General features: G+C 43.0%; 1 protein-coding gene across 1 annotated transcript in view; it reads left to right on the top strand.

Annotated features, from left to right (window-relative positions):
* LY86 (lymphocyte antigen 86) overlaps positions 1-20,114 on the top strand; it is an 87,967-nt gene that overhangs the window by 39,298 nt on the left and 28,555 nt on the right. Inside the window, exon 3 of the mRNA XM_088471782.1 lies at positions 4,781-4,909. Within this exon, the coding sequence (XP_088327908.1) occupies positions 4,781-4,909 (129 nt within the window). The remainder of the gene's footprint in view (positions 1-4,780; positions 4,910-20,114) is intronic.

Below are 20,114 nucleotides of genomic sequence, written 5' to 3'. Positions count from 1 at the left end.
GATAGCAGTGCTGTGGGGGATCCCTCTTGAGTAGTTGAGGAACTGGTAACAGTGGGTCATCCTATGTGGTCACCTCCAACCTCCTTGCGGGGAAGTGTGTGCCATCTTCTTACACTTTCATTCCTTTTTGGCATTGGGCTGAGGGGGTTGAAAGGGCTCTACTGTGTTTTTTCCTTTGGTCCTGGTTCTAGCTGTCCTTCTGTTTCTATGCTGTCTCCTTCTCCAGTTGTCCTTTATTCTGTTCCAGGTTCATCACATTTCAGAACGTTAGTAGCCATGCTCAATATTACTACAGCCACTCCTGTGGTTCAGCAACCTTCTTGCTCCAGTAAGTCTTTGGTGTGCACAGCTGCTTTGGGGCTTGGTTCAGGGTACTCATCTACCTCAGATTCAGGGGATTCCTCCTGGCATGGAGTGAAGAAGGCTAGGTGCAGTTGTAGATGGTCGCGTTGCCATGCATTTGCTCCCCTAATTGTTAGAATCCTGGATGGTGTCTGCTACTCCCCCTTTGAAGCACTGATTTTTAAGATAGCATTGTGATGGCATTCCATAGGGATTTTAAGGTGCTGGAACTGGTGGCACCTGCCAAGTCCATGGTCAGGTTACTGCTGTTTTATAGGTGTTGGTGAGTGCTGACTTAATACTTAAATGGAATCGCTCTAAGGCTTGTGTGGATATATAAATCTGTCTGGTAACCTTTGTGCAGGCATATTTGGAGAGTCATCATCCTCTGGGTGGTCCATGGTTGCCTCATGTAGATGGTTTGCCTGTGACAAAATATCAGTTTGAGTTTCTCTTACAATGTTTTGCTATTTCACTTGGTTTGTCATCTAAGAACTTTAATATGAGCTACTTCGATATTGGCACTGACACGTCTGCTGCTTCAGCTGGATTCTCAATTGGCAATAATCATGGCTTAGGCCACTGGCAATCAGGCTTTTATACGCACTGTATTCGTCCGGTTAAGGTGCTGCCTTGTGCATCCATCACATGCTGAGCAGGGACTTTGGCCTCCCATCTGACTACTGAGTGGGGAATTCGAGATCTTTTTATTTTTCCTATGACTGGGCCTGATTAATACATTAGATGGTTGGCACCTCCATAGGTTTTTTTAGTTTTTAACTCAAGCCTAGTTGCTTCCTCCTCAGCTCTCCTCCCTTCCTTTTTCCCTTCTCATTTGGTGTGTGTTTTTAGATGATTGGCCATGTCTGATTTGTTTTGTTGTTTCTTTACAGGTATAGTGGATGCCCTCCCTGTTTAGGTGGTGGGACATTCTTATGTGCTCTGGGTTATTAGGCCCCCCTTTTGTCCAGGACATGTCCCTTTTCACCGGTGTTGCTGAGTTACATTGACTGGGTTGACGGGGCAAGTTTTGGTGCACGTTGAAAGGGTGAATGTTGTCTGCCATGTGCTAGTTTGGACTTCCTAGGGTGTTTGTTGTTCACTTGGGAGGGAATCACATGGGCAAGCATAAATTACTTGATGTGTGCATTATTACAGTGTGTGATTTGGGTATGATTATGGATGCATGGCCGGAATGTGGGGTTGTGTGGTCTGCCATTGTGCTATGGTTTGTGTGCAGAAGTGTTTCTGATGGTGCTGTCATGAATGTGGTTCGGGGGAAGGCTAATGCAGCTATTGCCCAGTTTATATTGGCTTGGAGGGGTGTTGCTGTATCTCATGCTTTGCCCCGGTTCTGTGAAGTGCATATGTATCAGCCAGATAGGGTGCATCTCATGGAAAAGGTGTTATTTCTGTATGCTTAGGGTTTAGTAAGAAGTGTGATTCGTTAGGTCTAAGCTATGCTGGCGGTACCTGTCTTTGATGATAAAGAGTGGCAGTTGTTGCTGTTATTTCTAAAGTTATAAAGTTTATTGTTTATTGAGCATGCTCTCCTCATTAAGTTAACATCATGACACTTCCCTACTGGAAGTGATGACACCATGTGTCTCGATGGGTCCAATATATAAAGTTGAAAGGAGAGTTGTATGCCAGCAAATGTATTGTAAGCTTGATGTTGTGGATGCTCCCTGTTCTTTCTTTTTCACACCATACTCTCCCTATTATTCTTTAAGTAACTTGAATATCTACAACTAAAAGATTTTAATTATGTAAAAATAAAATTTGACCAAATTTTATGCCACAGTCGTTGCCTGTCTTTTTTGTGTTAAATTAAGTTACGCTAAGCTTGATTGATGCTCGCACACACATTGGGTGATCAGACGTTTAAGGTGTTTATGAAGACGACTGTTTATGATGGGTGTTTATGATAGATTCAGTATTGAATCCTGAAGAGTCAGTCATTGTGGTGCAGACATTAAGCTTGCACCACAATGATTGACTCTTCAGGGTTCAATACTTCAGTGCTGTGTGGTTGCAATAACAACTGTACTACTGTTCTGACAAGATTTAAAGAAGATATAATGAAGTTAAAAGATAAGAGGGTCTATTCATTATAACTTAATTTCTACAAAAGCAGGCGATATGAACATTTTGTAGAAATTTAGTTTTGGGACCATTCATCAAAAAAGGTATAAAGATATCTGTGATATCTCCTTGCTTACTTTTCTCTCACAATGTGGTCTGCTGTCCCCATACACTAGTATGGGGACTAAATTCATCAAGCTCCGAAAATACAGTATGACATCTTCAGACGGTATTTGCTCCCACAACCTGCTCCTTCCCCTATGGCAGTGGTTCTCAAACTCGGTCCTCAGGACCCCACACAGGTCATGTTTTGCAGGTCTCCCAGCAGGTGCACAGGTGTATTCATTACTCACTGACACATTTTATAAGGTCCACAGGTGAAGCTAATTATTTCACTTGATTCAGTGTGGAGACATGGAAAACATGCACCGTTTGGGGTCCTGAGGACCGAGTTTGAGAACCTGTGCCCTATGGGAAGGAGTCCTGGGTTGCGAAGAGGGATCCTTTCGGAATCAGATTTGGCAGTGCTATAAAGGAGCAGTGAAAGCGTTCGGGGAGACAGCTGATTTTCAGATCAGCTGTCTCCACGTCGGAGCTATGATGAATTGCTCCGGCGCCCACCACGAGTTAGTATGTTAATTATTTGGGTACGATAATTAACATAATGAATAGACCCCAAGATTAGAAGTATTCAATTTAATATAATTCTGCTATATTGTCTAATATACTGAAACAAAGAAGTTGTGGAGCAATATAGTCCTAGAATGAAATTTTATGCCTTGCTACAAGTAACTAGCAAAATAAGAAAACATTTGCAAGACACAAAGTATATTGATTGTTGGTGCTTCCATAGATGTCGTTAACTGATTTAATTAAGTAATTATCACACTTAGGATAATTTATAACAGGAAAGACTATTCACATCAATCAGATGTATTGCAAAATTGTCATTGATGTTTTGTCTGTTGCTGCACTACCTTCAGAACACAGTCACTATTCACATCTAAGTGACAATATAGGAATACATGCTCATTAGTGCCATTCATAGGAAAAGGACAGCTAAATTTACACAGAGTGAAGAATTGGACCTGGTTAGCCAGGTAGCAAGAAAACTCACTATTTCATCACCTACAACGCAGAGAAAATGCATTCACAGAATAAAAGACATCATTTGTTGTGCAAAAATAAAACATAAGACTAATTCACAAGGACTGTGAAAAAGTACTAGGCTGTGCTATAAATGGTATCAGAGAAAATTCAATTTATGAATATCAATGTTTTTATTCTAAATACAAAATGTAAACAAAACAATGTAAGCCTTCAATACCTAGGATGCAAATAAATAAAGCATAACATTTTTTTTAAAGCGTTCTGCACATATACAGTACACTCTCTCTCTCTATACAGTACATACTGTATAAATGTAAAAAATAAGTTGCGTTATGGCGCAATAAACTGTGTCAGCCCAATCCTATTCCCTTAAACCTGCCCAATCAGGTAAGATAATGATATATAAAGTTTTAAGGATAAGATCTAAAGCGATACAGACATACCTTTCATTTTTAATATATTGTTCGGTTTTATTTGATGTATATGTCTGTATCGCCTTAGATCTTATCCCTAAACCTTTATAAATCAGTACATACTGTATAGCATACTTGCCAACTCTCCCTGATTGTCAGGGAAACTCCCTGAAATAGCAGCAATCTCCCTGAAGAGTCTAGCAATCTCCCTGATTGCACCTATCACCCCCATTATGAAGCTGTCATACAAAAAAAAAAAAGAGAGATATACATTCAAATTAGATTATTAATATAATTTCCCTGCATTGGTTATAATGCACAATGACATGCGTTTTCTGAAAAGTATCATTGTGTTTTCATCAACAATTAGATCTTACTAATAGCTTTGCGGCTCATTTACATTTCGATGTAAGTACATTTTATGACACACCTCTCAGATGTAGTTGTACACGTGCACATTACCACCGCGCTCATAGGTGTTACTTTCACAATCTCCCTGAAATGCTTTTTCAAAAGTAGTCAAGTATGCGGTATAGCGACCATACCAATCTGAGTTGTATGTACATACATGTTACTACAATTTGCAGGAAAAAATTATTATTGAAGTTGTCTTTGGGGCGGGATGTTGACAGGTCATGGTCTGACACAACTAAAAATTGGTTCAGCACTGTGCTATTCAGTTACAGGTTTATTGCTGAAAACTGTGGTGGAGCAAAATAGCTGTATGGGCATTACTGTGGACAGGTTCTGCTATCCTAAGTCAGTTTTTACCATCTCTTACAAGTGGTTTGATGTAAAAGTAACTAACTACTTTTTACTTTTTTTCTAAGGGCATGATATCAAATCACTTTATGTGAAATGTAACATTTTCTATAATGGAGCCTTCTTAATGCAACAGGACAAAACTTTATGTGAAGAAAAAGCACCACGGTTTTCCTTCTGCGGGAAAAAAAAAGGAGGTAACATGTTTTTGTAACATTTGCTGTTGACAGTGTCAGAAAGTTTGGAGCTCCTCTTTCTGCATATAATTACACTTTGACCATTGACGTCCTTGGTGATAAATGTTGTTACTGCGCTAACAAAAGTCATATAAGTATCCTGTAGATCTTGAGTTGAAATGTACGATAATTAATTACCACAATACAGTTGACTGGACTAGTTTTAAGCTGGGTACACACTATACTTTTTGTACCCAGCCTACGGAACAACCCAATGGAATGTTACTATATATCATACGTGCTGTACACACTACACAATCCGGTGTAGCAGCATAGCTTCCTTCACCACATCATCCCATCTGTTGTGCAGCACAGTAGATGGGACAATGCGATGAATGACCATTGTGCATGAGCAATCGGGCATACACACTATACGATTCACACAATATATTGTTCCTATCTACGTCAGGGCAATATATTGTACACTGGGGTAGATGTGCCGCTTAACGTGCCGCTATAACGCTTCCCGCTTCGCCTCTTTACCGAGGCAAAGCAGGAAGCACTACCGATGAGATGTATAAACATCTCATCGGCCGGAGAGGGGGAGCGTTAACTCCCCCCTCCGGCGCTACCCGCTAGAGACAGCAGCGCATCAGCCTAGTGCTGGTGCGCTGTGTCTCTCTCCCGGCCGGCTCCACTGAGCATGCGCGGGATCTTGCAAGTATCGCGAGAACCCCGCGTGGAGCCCTGGAGCCGGCAGCCGCCGCAGCAGGGACAGCGCTGTCCCTGCTGTGGGGATAGGCTAACGCCAGGCTTTAGCTGTTGATAACAACAGCTACAGCCGGCCAAACGGTCATGCGTTATGACCGTTCATACATGACCCTGCCGTCGGCGCTGCTATCTTATAGATAGCAGCGCCGATAATGACAGGGGCGCACAGCGCCCCTGTCATTTACCGCCCAGACCCCCGATCATACATCGGGGAGAAGCGGTATCAGCGCACATAACGTGCGCTGATACCGTTTCTGGGCTTCGTACATCTCACCCACTATATCTTATAGTGTGTGCCCAGCTTTTGCCAAAACCACCCTCAAGTATTTCGGTTTTGGATCTAGATTTCTTTAAAAATGTATTTAAAAAAACAGCTATAATTAAGTAATTTCAACCTATTTTTGTTCCTACAGTATTATTAACTTCAATAACATCAATTTCCAGAACTTTCCTGTCAAGTTGGACCACCTCACAGCTGAAAATATTGTTTTCATTTTTAACCATATTGGCCAAAGGCTGCAGCGAGCAGACTAAGCAACAGAGCAGCGACACAAACACATGGCAGTTTAAAAAAGAATGTAGCACATCTAGGAAACATAGTGGTACTGCAGTGGCAGAGAGGATGGCATTTTAATAAATTATACAATGCTGTAGAATGTTTTCATTAATCACAAACTAGTTTAGAGGCCCACATGTAAATCGAGGTTGTAGTATTAGTGGGAGTCAGGTAAAGGATTGATTGATTGCAGAATATTATTATTATTATTATTATTATTATTATTATTATTATTACCAGTTATTTATATAGCACACACATATATAAAGCAATAAATATGTGATACATGAAACAAACTATTAAAAAACAAGAATCCAAATGAGATTGATTGATTGATTGATTGATTGATTGATTGATTGATTGATTGATTACAGAATATAACTATAAATAAAAAAAATGATAAATGAAACAAACAATTAAAAAACAAGAATCCAAATGATATTGATAAATTAATTGATTGATTAGTGTTAAAAATGTAAATATAAAAAAAGTAAATAGTAGAAGTGGAAAACACAACAAAAAAAACAAACATTCAAAATCTCAATGATATTATTTCCTAAGGATTTAAGGCAAAGTAACAGCCCAGGCAAATTCAATAATTAAACATGGAATCGGTATGTAATTCCGACAGTCGGGGTGCCTCCTGTCAAAATATCGACAGCGGCATCCAATTGGTCTGTATCCCGACATGGGTCGGGTAAGTATACTAACCCTCCCCCCTACTCCCCCTAAACCTCCCTTATTGCAGCCTAACCCTCCCCGCACCCTAACCCTCCCTGTTAGTGCTTAAACCTAAGTCTCCCTCCTTCATGTCTAAACCTAACCCTCCCCCTTTGGTGTCTAACGCTACCCCCCCAGTATTGCCTGACCCCAACCTCCCCCCCAAAACCTAACCCTAACCCCGCTACGCTGCCTAAACCTAACACTTCCCCCCGGCTTACTTCGTTCGATGTGGCATCAGTATTTCAATGCCTATCTTAAGTCTCATGTCGGGCTTCCCCAATTAGGATTTAGACAGATGGCATCCCAGCTGCCGGTCTGCTAACTACATCCCGATTATATGATGTGATGAGACTAGTCTTCTGAGAAGCTGCAGGAAACAGGGCCTATACATCTGAATGAGAAGCTGGTAATGGATGGCAATTACAGATACAAAAGAAAAGTACAGTAATAAACTGCATTTTTTTCCCTAGTCCATATCTCACTCCCCCTCTCCTCATGTTTGTATGTTTTGTAAGTATTGTTTGCCGATTTTCCCCTTTGCTTTACTTTTTCTAATGTTTCTTTCCTCCCTCTCTCTATGGTGTGTCTGTTGCCCACTTTACCCTGTGCTTTACTTTTTTTAGACTCTCTCTCCTCCGTCTAGTGCGTCAGTTTCTGTTGCCCACTTTACCATTTGTCTTATTTTTTCCAGTGTTTGTCTCTTTCTCTAATGTAGTGCTGGGAAGTAGTATAGTGATATTTTACAGTGTAGTGTAGGGTTTAGCAGGGTCAGTAATGTAGTAACGACTATAAAAGGGTCAGTAATGTAGTGTAGCAGGAATAGAGGGGGTCAGTGATGTAACAGGGTATTAGAGAGGTCCAAAAGTGTAAGGTATAGAGGGGTCAGGAATGTAGTGTAGGGTATAGATAGTTCAGTAGTCTTTAGTATAGAGGGGTCAGTTAAATAGTAGGTTATAGAGAAGTTAGTGATGTATTTAAGTCAGTAATATAGTGTAGAGTATAGATGGGTTGGTAATTTAGTGGCAGGCATAGAGGGGTCAGTAGTGTAGGGTATAGAGGAGTCAGTAATGTTGTGTAGGGTATAGAGGGGTCAGTAATGTAGTGTTGGGTATAGAGGGGTCAGTAATGCAGTTTAGGCTATAGAAGGGTCAGTAATGTAGTGTAAGGTATAGAGGGGTCAGTGATGTAATGTAGGCTATAGAGGGGTCAGCATTGTAGTGTAGGGTATAAAGGGGTCAGTAGTGTAGGGTATAGAGGGGTCAGTAATGTAGCATAGGATATATAGGGGGTCCATAATGTAGTGTAGGGTATAGAGCAGCCAGTAATATACTGTAGAGCAGTGGTTCTCAAACTCGGTCCTCAGGACCCCAAATACTACACATTTTCCAGGTCACCCAGCAGGTGCACAGGTGTATTCATTACTCACTAAAGCATTTTAAAAGATCCACAGTAATGTAGTGTTGGGTATAGAGTGGCCAGTAATGTAGCAAAGGATATATATGGGGTCAGTAATGTAGTGTAGGGTATAGAGCGCCCAGTAATATAGTGTAGAGTATAGATGGGACAGTGATGTAGTGCAGGGTATAGAGGGGTCAGTAGTGTAGGGTATAGAGTGTCACGACCAGGGTTTCTCGGCATGGTAGTCGACGGGTAATACCTGTGAGGACGCTATGGCCAGGGGCGTCTGGCGGTGGCACTGGTGCCTGGTGGGGAGCATTGGCTGTGCGTGGTTCCGTGTGGGCATACTGTCACTCTGGTCTGGTTAGGCCTGGTGGTGCTTCTGTTCCGTTCTGACATGGGCACCGCCATCTTGTCTCCAGTCAGGTGACCTAGTTGCCCTATCCTGTTGTGTCACATGCTCCTCTCTGACCAGTCACGGCTGTGCACTGGGGATATGAGGGAGTTCAGAGCTCCCATGCATTGCCAGTGCAACGTGTTTCTCAGTGAGAGCTGAGAGAGTGAGTTCCTGTGCTTTCACCTGGTTTCATTGCCTAAGCCTGCTTCACCTGACCTGCTCCAACCCTGCTGGATTCCCCTGCCTCCTCCAATTTCCTTTCCTATTGCCTGAGCACCTGTGTCGGCTAGACTTACCCTGCACCCTCCATTTACCTTTTCCCCTGCCTGAGAACCTGAACCTGCTGTTTCCCTGCACCTTACCTCCATTTACACCCAGCTGGACTTCGTTACCTCTGCCTGCATTTTGTTACAGCTCACCATACATGCATACTGGACTGTTCCTGCCTGTCACTTTCTGGACATTCTCCCATTTACTCCACTACAGTTATTAAGTGCACTTTAGTGCTATACCTAGACTATTTCTTGCCATTCCCATGTCTGTTAAGCCAATCATTAAAAGTTCCACATTTACCTTTAAATCTGCTCCTGTGATCACTCCTGCTACCACCCCGGGTCCACAAACAACCCAGAACATAACATAGAGGGGTCAGTAGTGTAGGGTATAGAGCGGTCAGTAATGTAGTGTAGGGTATAGAGGGATCAGTAATGTAGTGTAGGGTATAGAGGGATCAGTAATGTAGTGTAGGGTATAGAGGAGTCAGTAATGTAGTGTTGGGTATAGAGCGGCCAGTAATGTAGCATAGGATATATAGGGTGTCAGTAATGTAGTGTAGAGTATAGAGCGGCCAGTAATATAGTGTAGGGTATAGATGGGACAGTGATGTAGTGTAGGGTATAGAGGGGTCAGTAGTGTAGGGTAAAAAGGGGTCAGTAGTGTAGGGTATAGAGGGGTCAGTAATGTAGCATAGGATATATAGGGGGTCCGTAATGTAGTGTAGGGTATAGAGCAGCCAGTAATATACTGTACAGTATAGATGGGACAGTAATGTAGTGTAGTGTATAGAGGGTTCAGCAGTGTAGGGTATAGAGGGGTCAGTAATGTAGTGTTGGGTATAGAGCGGCCAGTAATGTAGCAAAGGATATATATGGGGTCAGTAATGTAGTGTAGGGTATATAGCACCCAGTAATATAGTGTAGAGTATAGATGGGACAGTGATGTAGTGCAGGGTATAGAGGGGTCAGTAGTGTAGGGTATAGAGGGGTCAGTAGTCTAGGGTATAGAGAGGTCAGTAATGTAGTGTAGGATATAGAGGGGTCAGTAATGTAGCATAATATATATAGGGATCAGTAGTGTAGTGGTGGGTATAGAGGGGTCATTAATGTAGTGGTGGGTATAGAGGAGTCAGTGATGTAGTCATGGGTATAAAGGGAACAGTGATGTAGTCAAGGGTAAAGAGGGGACAGTGGTGTAGTGGTGGGTATAGAGTGGTCATTAATGTAACAGCGGTGTAGAGAGATCAGTAATGTAGTGTAGGGTATAGAGGGTTGGTGATTTAGTGATGACACTGACACTCTCCCAGTCACAGAGTACAGCACTGACAGTGACAGCCAGATACAGGGGCCTATTCATCATACGATAAAGTGATGTAATATAGGTTATAGAGGGGAGAGTGTTGTAGTCGCAGGTATAGATGGGACAGTGATGTATTCATGGGTATAGAGAGGACAGTGATGTAGTCACGAGTATAGATTGGACTGTGAAGTAGTGGCAGGTATAGAGGGGTCCAGTGGTGTGCAGTGAGGTCAGTGGCTGGTGAGGCAGTACATATAGTATATGGACCCAAAAGAGTTACCTTAAATCCACCATTCAATTGCATAATAACATACATTTCCCTGTATCTCAACAGAATTTACAGCACAGGAATACTCAAAGCCAACAGCACAATAACTACAAATACATTTCCCTGCATCTGAACAACTCAGGATTTATTGATTTTTACAATAGGTTGTTATACTCATGTAAAGAATCTCATTTATTCCAGTTAAGACCTGACACTAAAACATATCTTAATATGTTGACCAGGGCTTCAGTTTACCTAATAGCGGGACAACAACTTAGTGAGCATTGATAGTGAGTGACAGTGGCCGGAGGCAAGATAAATGTTGGTGCCCCCCCACACCCCCCAAATTAAAATTTACCACCCCCCAGCACCTGTGCCAGCCCCAGCTGCCACCGCCCCCCTATGCAGTTCTTTTTATAGAGTGCCCCCCTATGCAGTGCCTTCGGTAGAGGTCCCCCTATGCAGTGCCTGCCTATGTAGTGCCACCCAGTAATGGTCCCCCTATGCAGTGCCTCCAGTAGTGGTCCCCCTAAGCAGTACCTCCAGTAGTGGTCCCAAAATGCAGTGCCCCCAGTAGTGGTCGCCCTACACAGGGCTCCCAGTAGTGGTCCCCTATGCAGTGCCTCCATTAGTGCCCCTTATACAGTGCCCCCAGTAGTGGTCCCCTATGCAGTGCCCCATATACAGTGGCCTCAGTAGTGGTCCCCCTATGCAGTGCCCCCAGTAGTTCCCCTTATACAGTGCCCCCAGTAGTGGTCCCCCTATGCAGTGCCCCACATACAGTGCCCTCAGTAGTGGTCCCCCTATGCAGTGCCCCCAGTAGTTCCCCTTATACAGTGCCCCCAGTAGTGGTCCCCCTATGCAGTGCCCCCAGTAGTAATAATGCCCCCTGTAGTAATGCCCCTGGTAATAATGCCCCCTGTAGTAGTGCCACCAGTAGTAATACCCCCTGAAGTGCCCCCACTAGTAAGGGCCCCTGTAGTTCCCCCAGTAGTACTGCTCCCTGCAGTGCCCCAGAAGTAATGCCCCTTGATGTGCTCCAAGTAGTAAGGGCCCCTGTAGTGTCCCCAGTTGTAGTGCTCCCAATAGTGCTCCCAGTAGTAAGGCCCCTGTAGTACCCCCATATGATGCCCCCAGTAGTAAGGCCCCTGTAATGCCCCCAGTAGTAAGCCCCCGCACGCACGCACGTGCACACACCAAAAACCCAACACTTACCTTAAACCCCGCTCCAGTGCCTACTTCCGTCCGGCGCCCGCTCCTTGGAACTATGGGAGTGACGTCATGATGTCACTCCCATAAGTCACTGCGGGACCCGGAAGCCAGAGCTCAGGAGTGAGCTCCGTCCTCCGGCTGCCGCTGCCGCCAGTGGGGGGAGCAGAGAGAATGAGCACCGATCAGCGGCTCCTCCTCAGCAGTGCCCAAAACGGCCAGGTGACAATGGAGCCAGGTGCCCCCTTCAGAGCTGTGTTGAACTAAACACTCACAAGCTGAAAATCTTGGTCCTGCAGAATGACACTGACACTCTCCCAGTCAAAGAGTAGAGCACTGACCGTGACAGCCAGATGCAGGGGCCTATTCATCATACGATAAATGGCCAGGTAACCATGTAGTTACTGGTTACTGGGATATTCATCATCAAGGGACCGATAGGACCCCCTGATATTCAGCAATCTTTTGCGCCATCTTCAGACGGTGCTTGCTCTCTGATCCACGCTCCTTCCTATGGGATGGAATTCCGGGGATGTGAAGAGGGATCCGAGCGGATCCCTCCGCCACATCCTCAATACATCAACAGCGGCTTTGCGCATGTACAGAGCTGTAACTAGACTTTTTGGTGCCCTGTGCCAGAGAGAGCATTGGTGCCAACTCTCCCCCCCCCATTTTTTAAATAGGGACCCAAGATTTGCACCTGAAAAAAGGACCATGGCCTCATGAGGAAGGGCCAGGGAAGAGATAGGGGAGGCCAGGAGATGCTGGGGATAAAGGGCAGAAGGTGCCAAAGGGCAGGCACGTTGGCACCTGTAGTTCCACTGTAATAAACAATAGTTTACAGTATTATTTCAACACTATTACCCCTGCACCCACCGCTTCAGGGGTGTGGGGAAGTGCCCCGGGCTACAGCTTATTGGCGGGTCCCTACCTCCCCTGAGAACCCCAGCTTGGGCTGACCAGCTTAGGGTGATAATGCTTTGGCCGGGGTGACCCAGTGAAAGGGTCTACTGGCTGTGGCATTATAGCCAGGCCAGATTTGAGCCCAGTTCTGGTTTTAAAAATAGGAGGACCCCTACGCAATATTTTTCCCCTATTTTTAAAACCAGGACTGGCTCAGCAGCCCAGTGCTGTTCCTAAAATTTGGGGGAACCCTACTCGGGGCTGAATGCGAGTGCCCAGTGGGCCACTTTTGGTAAGCAGAACTGGCGCTGCGGGATGAACCCGCACTCTACGTCATTTTTAAAAAAAATGAACACTTCAAACTATCTGTAGACGCAGAAGATACACAGATCACACTGATCTGTGTATTTTTCAGCAAAACACTCAGGACGTGGTCTATTTAAAACTTCTATTTATGTCAGAGTTTGCTACAGTTACACCTGTGATTGTAATCACGATTCTTGGTAAATTCCCGAGTTCTATACTTTTCAGTGAAAATACTCTGCGTGTATTTAATCGTTTTTGCAATCTCACCCGAGTTTTTCAGTGTACGTAGAGAAATCTTTCCCAAACCCACTCGAATTTGTCTTTAGTAAATTTGCGAGTTTATAAAAACTGCCTAAACACACCCGACATTGCAATCTCAACCAAACTCGATTCTTAGTAAATTTACCCCGTAGTCATGTTGTGTTGTATCATCTAGAATGCTTTTGTTTTGTAAAATGATGATACTGCAGTTGTCAGTGTTCATGGGGAATTGCCACCTATCATTCCTAACTGATTGTGGTGGACCCTCACAGTGCCTTGGCCCTTTTCAGTTTCCAGATGAAACTGTTTTTGCTTAAAGACTTTGGCAAGCAGAGCTGGCATATTTAGATTAGCCGACTTCTTCCAAAGCATTTGGAATGTGGCCCTTCCAATGTACAAGGAAATGTCATGTTTCTCCCAGATCTGTGAAGGACAATGATCATCTAGGGTGATCTTTTCTTGCTGGACCTCTAACTCAACTGCTGGATGAGGAACCACTACTCAATGGAGAAATGGGTCTTATCAAAAAGGAGACATTAAATACCAGGTGGGTCCGGAAGGAATGGGGTAGCCATAGCCAGTATGCTACTGGAGTTATCTTCCAACTAATTGAGTATGGACTAATGTTTTAAGCACAGTTTATCACCCAATGAGAAAAATGGTCTGTCATGTCTACCCTAGTCTTTAAATCTTTTTGGACAGCAAACATTTTAGCTGCTCCTGCAACCTCTTTCAGTGGTAAGAGATCCTGCACATGCTAGAAGTAACCCCAGTGTAGCAAGATAGAATGACCACAAAGTTGAATCTGAGGTTAAATTAGAAGAAGGACATCACAAGGAATCTTACAACGGTTCCATAAAAACGGTGGGTCTGATTAATCATGGATTGCACTACAACAGCATACGCAGGTCAGCTGATGGTGTGTACTGCGCATAAGTATGCTTCGAAGTGCATGTGCGTGAATTAGCATTGCGATCACCTATGCAGATACAAAGCCATCGCAGACAGAGGGATGGGACGTCAGCGCTTTGGGGTGGTAATGGGTGAGCAGGTTTGCCGACATTTGGTTCCCTCCTTCCGGGAGGGAGCGGTCGGGCAGCCACACAAGGGGGGGGTGACGTGTCATTGCAAAAAAGAGGGCGTGGCCTTCAGAACAATGCGCCCCCTCTTCACAATGTCGAGATTAAAGGCATTATGAGGCAGGGGATGGGGCTACAATGACGCAATTTACCGCAAATCGCTTCACCGCCCCCCTCGCTGCCGGGGTTTATACAGCCTGCTTGCTGAGGCCGGGAGGCTTGCCTGCCTTTCTGGGGTGTTGGGAGCGGCACACGATTTTCGGGAGGCTCGGGAGGGTAGGCAAGTATGTGGGGGGGTGGTTAGAGAAACATAGGCGTGCCTGTCTGTGTCAAAGCTGTTGCTTTGGCATGCATAAATTAGCCACTGCGACAGCATGCGCAGCTTGTGCATGAGGCAGAGGGGGAAACATTATTGTATGTTTCTAAATTTAACTGTAAATCATCTCAGATTAAGAACATCATCATACAGAACTACTCTATTTTAAAGTGTGATCCCATCCTTAGAAATAACATTCCCAACAGAGCCACGGTAATCTATAAAAAGAATAAAAATCTAAAAAATATGCCAGTACCCAGTTTTTTTTAGGAATACGCCTAAAAAACAGCATACCATCAAGGAACAATGGTTACCAAACAGACCAGAAGGCTTCTATAGATGTGGGAAAAATCAGTGCATTACCTGTAAACATGTCCATAGGGTACATTACAACTTTACGCCCCTATCTAAAGAGATTCAAATTAATATGAAACAGTTTATAAATTGTGACACGGATTTTGTGGTATACTTAATTTTTTGTACTTGTCCACTCTATTATGTGGACCGCACTACAAGGCCTCTGAAAAAGAGGTTCTTGGAAAACAGACGTAATGTCATAAATTGCAAAGCAAATCATAGTGTATCTAGACATTTTATGGAATGCCATAGTAACAAGGAAGATTGCTTAAAAATCGTGGGGCTAGAACATATAAAGAGTACAGATCGTGGTGGGGATCGCTACCGACAGTTATGCCAGCAGGAACTATACTGGATGTTCAAGCTCAACACCATTTCTCCAGAGGGTAAATGAGGCTGTGGAATTGAATTGTGTCCTTTAGGGAGGGGACGGGGGTATATATGCAGAATTCTAGGGACTATACGGTCCCACCATCTTGCATTGCATGCCTCGTCGCTCTCCTCGGGATACACACAGCCTCAGTATTCCTAGAACACTTTAACATGTGATTATATATATTCCTCGTCCTACTTTATCTTTATTATATATCATTTATCCCTCTTTATATTTATAAGGTCTATGTATCCATATTAATATCCTTCCATGCTATCATCAAATCCTTATAGCAAAAAGAAATGTTTGGAGGATTTAATTAATTATCTATTGTTTCTAAATTAAAGCTTCTAGTGGCTTTGTGCTGTATAAATATGTATAAATATCCTAGAGCAGTGGTTCTCAAACTCGGTCCTCAGGACCCCACACAGTTCACGTTTTGCAGGTCCCCTAGTAGCTGCACAGGTGTATTCATTACTCGCTGACACATTTTAAAAGGTCCACAGGTGGAGCTAATTATTTAACTTGTTTCAGTGTGGAGACATGGAAAACAAGCACTGTTTGGGGTCCTGAGGACCGAGTTTGAGAACCTGTGTCCTAGAACCTACCCATTTTATAATATAGCTATAATTATTACCTACCTGGTCACTCTATGTGTTTGGTAATATACACTACTTGAATTCATTGTTTTACTTATGAGGTAGATAGGCATCAATTTAGAATCTAAGGAGTGTTTGTAAAATTGTTAGGAGGGATATGTGTTACGCAAATACAAAAATAATACCCTGGGGTTTTTATATATATATATATATATATATATATATATATATGTGTGTGTAGAAAGGGAAAGGCGGCACTCACAGGTCTGATAAAATGACAGAATCAAACTTGACAACTGTGTCTGCCTTGTTCAACATTTCAGTCTCACATGACTTATATCAAGAACGTGTTCTTGATAAAAGTCATGTGAGACTGAAACGTTGAACAAGGCAGACACAGTTGTCAAGTTTGATTCTTTCATTTCATCAGACCTGTGAGTGCCGCCTTTCCCTTTCTACATATGTAAGTGGGTGTTCAATTGAACTTCCAGGAAGGCACCAAGGCAAGTAATTTATTTTGCATTTATGTGGAGTGCCAGCCATTTGACTATATATATATATATATATATATATATATATATATAAATATATTGGTTGTGGATATCAATTTATATTTAAATAAAATCTCATTTGGAAAATAAGTAAGGACTACTGCATCACCTAGTAGTGAAGATTAAATATAGAAAATAAAAGATGAGAAATAATAAACAAAAAGATATGATTTTGTTATTCAGGATTTTTAGGCATATTTTTGTGTGTAAAATATTTTTATTTTCATATTTCTTCCGACTGTTTCTTCATATACAATAATGAAGCTGAGAGTAATATTGCATTTGTCTAGCATGATTAATTGTATGACCATGTGTGAAAATCATTCACAGCTGAATAATTACTAGGAAAGAGTTAAACTCCAGAACCTTTCAATTAAGCAATTATGAAAGCAGGATTTAAACCAGGATCATATGGAGTCTATCCACTTTTGTTGTCTCTGACGAAGCTGTGTTACACAGGGAAACGAGTTAGGCGAGTCACTGCATAGGCTGTTGTTTATGAGACACTTGCAAGTTGTCCACCAGTTCCAGATATCATTCTCACTTTGGGACTATCTGCTGGTTCACCTTGACAGTCGGCAACCAGCGGACATTGCACACGCCACTGTGTACAGGACACACAGAGCAGCTGGAGTGGGGAAGCTGCTGCCTGTGCAATGGGCCTACTACATCTCACTGAGCTGAATCCGGGCAGGTGTCCTGCAGACTGCAGCTGCCGTTCACCATTTTACACCTGGCTCCATTGCACCGTGAAAGACACTGATTGGGCATCACCGGAGGTAATAGCCGCGGCTAGTTCCCGGAGATCAGGGGAAGACAGAGTCTCCTACTGCCAGAGACTGTCCCCCACAGTAAGGATTGTCTCCATTGTACGTGCAGCACCCCGGGGCCTCTCAGCTACCCGCTCCACTCGGTGACCCTACCAGGGATAATTCAGGTATTTATTCAGGAGTTCACTCCCTACCGGGACGTGAGATAATATCCATTTGCGCATTGGTGATTTGGTGTGTGACGGACCACGGTGACCATATCGGTTGCAATTTATTCCGTCTGGTCCCATTGCTATTGTGACATCTGTGTAAAGCCATTCTACAAAATCACACCAAACATAACCCTTGACTATTAGAGATTGATACAATCACTTTGGAACTTTTCCTGGATACAAATTACTACTTTATACTTAGAACTGAACAAATGAAAGCATCTTTCGAAACAGCATATATCCCTCAGTGTCACAAGTATCTACAGAAGCTGTGATTTTTCCTTGAATTTTTATTGTTTTTCTTAATTTTGGGGAATTTTTCTCTGCATGTATGTGTTTTAGGATTTATCTGTATTTACACGATATTTTAATTTATTTGTGAATAAATGTATATTTTTTCCTATTGATTGAATACCTCAAGCGCTGCTTAATTTTCTGTGCTATACATTCCATATTCACCAGGACACTACCTGGTTTTCCTGCAGCAGCTGAGGCATTCAAAGATAGGGAATCTGAGAATACTCACATAGCGCTACCTTTTTCTTTGTATTCTCGCAGCTTGTGTACTCACTGCGTGCGATGAGATTAGCAATTTCAGAGTAAGGTCAGACCTGTTGTTTGTAATTGTGCATGAAGGGGTGATGTTACTCGATATTCCCAATGTCTACGCAGGCCTGCAAGGTATTACAGGTATGAGATAGCAGTAGTGGGCATCTCTTTGCTGGCTGTGCCAAGGCTTTGCTATTGCATTCATTAGCATATTTTCACAGCGTAATCGCAGCCGTGATCGCAATAGCGATCTGTAATTATTCAGGCTCTGTGTCCAACCAGTCAGATTGGCCAGCCATTGCAAATAACTGCTTGAGAGATGAGTTATTCATCCCATCTAAACAGGCTATTTTTCAGAAGAGATTAAAGAATAAAGAACAACAACCCCTTTATGTGGGCAGTCTTTGTAATGATTGCTGTATTTAAAATGTAACTTTGGTTAGGTATGCATTCAAATATAGAGGATAGCTATTGCTGAAAGGGAGAAAAAAAGAAGAGCAGTCTCCCCTAAAATGATTTTATTGACCATATACTTCTTATATATAAATATAAATGTAACTGACAACATGTCTGTTTAAAAATAGAATGACAATGCCTTGCTTAACACTTGATACAGAAATAATTATATGCAGACTTTTTTGTGTTTTGGTAATAGGCAACAGGCACTAAAAGCATGTGTGTGCGTGTATGTGTACATATATATATATATATATATATATATATATATATATATTCCAAAAAATCCGGCACTCAATTATACAGCAATGTTAATTTCACCCTGTTGCCAGCATATACGCGTCCAGACCAGACCCGCTGTAATGGAAATAGTAACAAATGCATCACTCAGAGGATTCAATGATGTTCAAGTCAGATCTACTCCTGTGGTCAACGTTTCAATAACTTAACATTTTCATCAGGACCTGTCCTGATGAAAATGTTAAGTAATTGAAATGTTGACCACAGAAGTAAAACTGTCTTGAACATCATTGAATTCTCTGAGTGACGCATTTGTTACTTGTTTTGTGTGGATGTGAGGAGAGGGAGGGCTCCATCCACAGGCCACTCCAGCTTTTGGGCTTTTCAGCCTGGCAACAGGCTCATTAGGGTTTGCAGCTGGAAGTGGCTAATATAAGCTGGGTTTGTTTGTGGGAGAGCAGGCAGACTAGCCTGTTCAGAGACACTTGGTTACTTTCCTTGTAAGTACTGTGCACATGTTTTGTTGATGGTGAGGGCAATAGGCCCTACCGTTATTATATAGAGGGAATCTGCTTTGTAGCTAGGGCCCAGCCGGGCTAGGACTTATGTTTATGTTTTGTTTATGATTACATTCATTTGGCACACTAAAGACTGGCACCAACCAGGAGAGGGACCCCTTCCCTGACTGTTTTACATTTGGTGGAGAATGTGGGCAATCACACACTGAAATTGCAGCAAGGAAAATTTTTTGTTTAAAATTTAACGGGACATACACCAATTCGTCAGTGTGGATCTAAAGTTGTGTCCTTTGAAGTCCATAGAGGTGGCATCCGCAGATGCTTCCAACCTACACCCCAGGACAAAATGGAGGACATTGTTAAAGCCTTGCTCCAAGTAATGGCAGCTCAGCAGGAAACTGAGTTGTGTCCTTTGAAGTTGTGTCCTTTGAAGTTTTTTGTTTAAAATTTAAAGGGACAGACACCAATTCGTCAGTGTGGATCTAAAGTTGTGTCCTCTGAAGTCCATAGAGGTGGCATCCGATTCTGCTTCCAACCTACACCCCAGGACAAAAAGGAGGACATTGTTAAAGCCTTGCTCCAAGTAACGGCAGCTCAGCAGGAAACTAACAAACTGCAGCAAAAAGCTACCAGGGCTCAGCAGAAAATGAAGAAAGTTCAGCAAGAAGCTACCAGGGCTCAGCAGAAAGCTACCAGGGCTCAGAAGGAACCCACTCAGGTGCAACTATTGGCCTTGGAGGCAGCCCAGATGCAACAACAAGTCACCATCGAGGAAACCCTCCAGGCCATAGCGGAAAACAGCCAGGACATAAAAGAGGTGGTACAACAGCTTATAGTCC

Source organism: Taudactylus pleione, unplaced genomic scaffold (assembly GCF_031769625.1).
Source record: "Taudactylus pleione unplaced genomic scaffold, aTauple2 ptg000116l, whole genome shotgun sequence".
Classification (NCBI taxonomy): domain Eukaryota; kingdom Metazoa; phylum Chordata; class Amphibia; order Anura; family Myobatrachidae; genus Taudactylus; species Taudactylus pleione.
The sequence above is the reverse complement of the archived record's forward strand: the minus strand, read 5'-3'. Positions and strand labels throughout refer to the sequence as shown.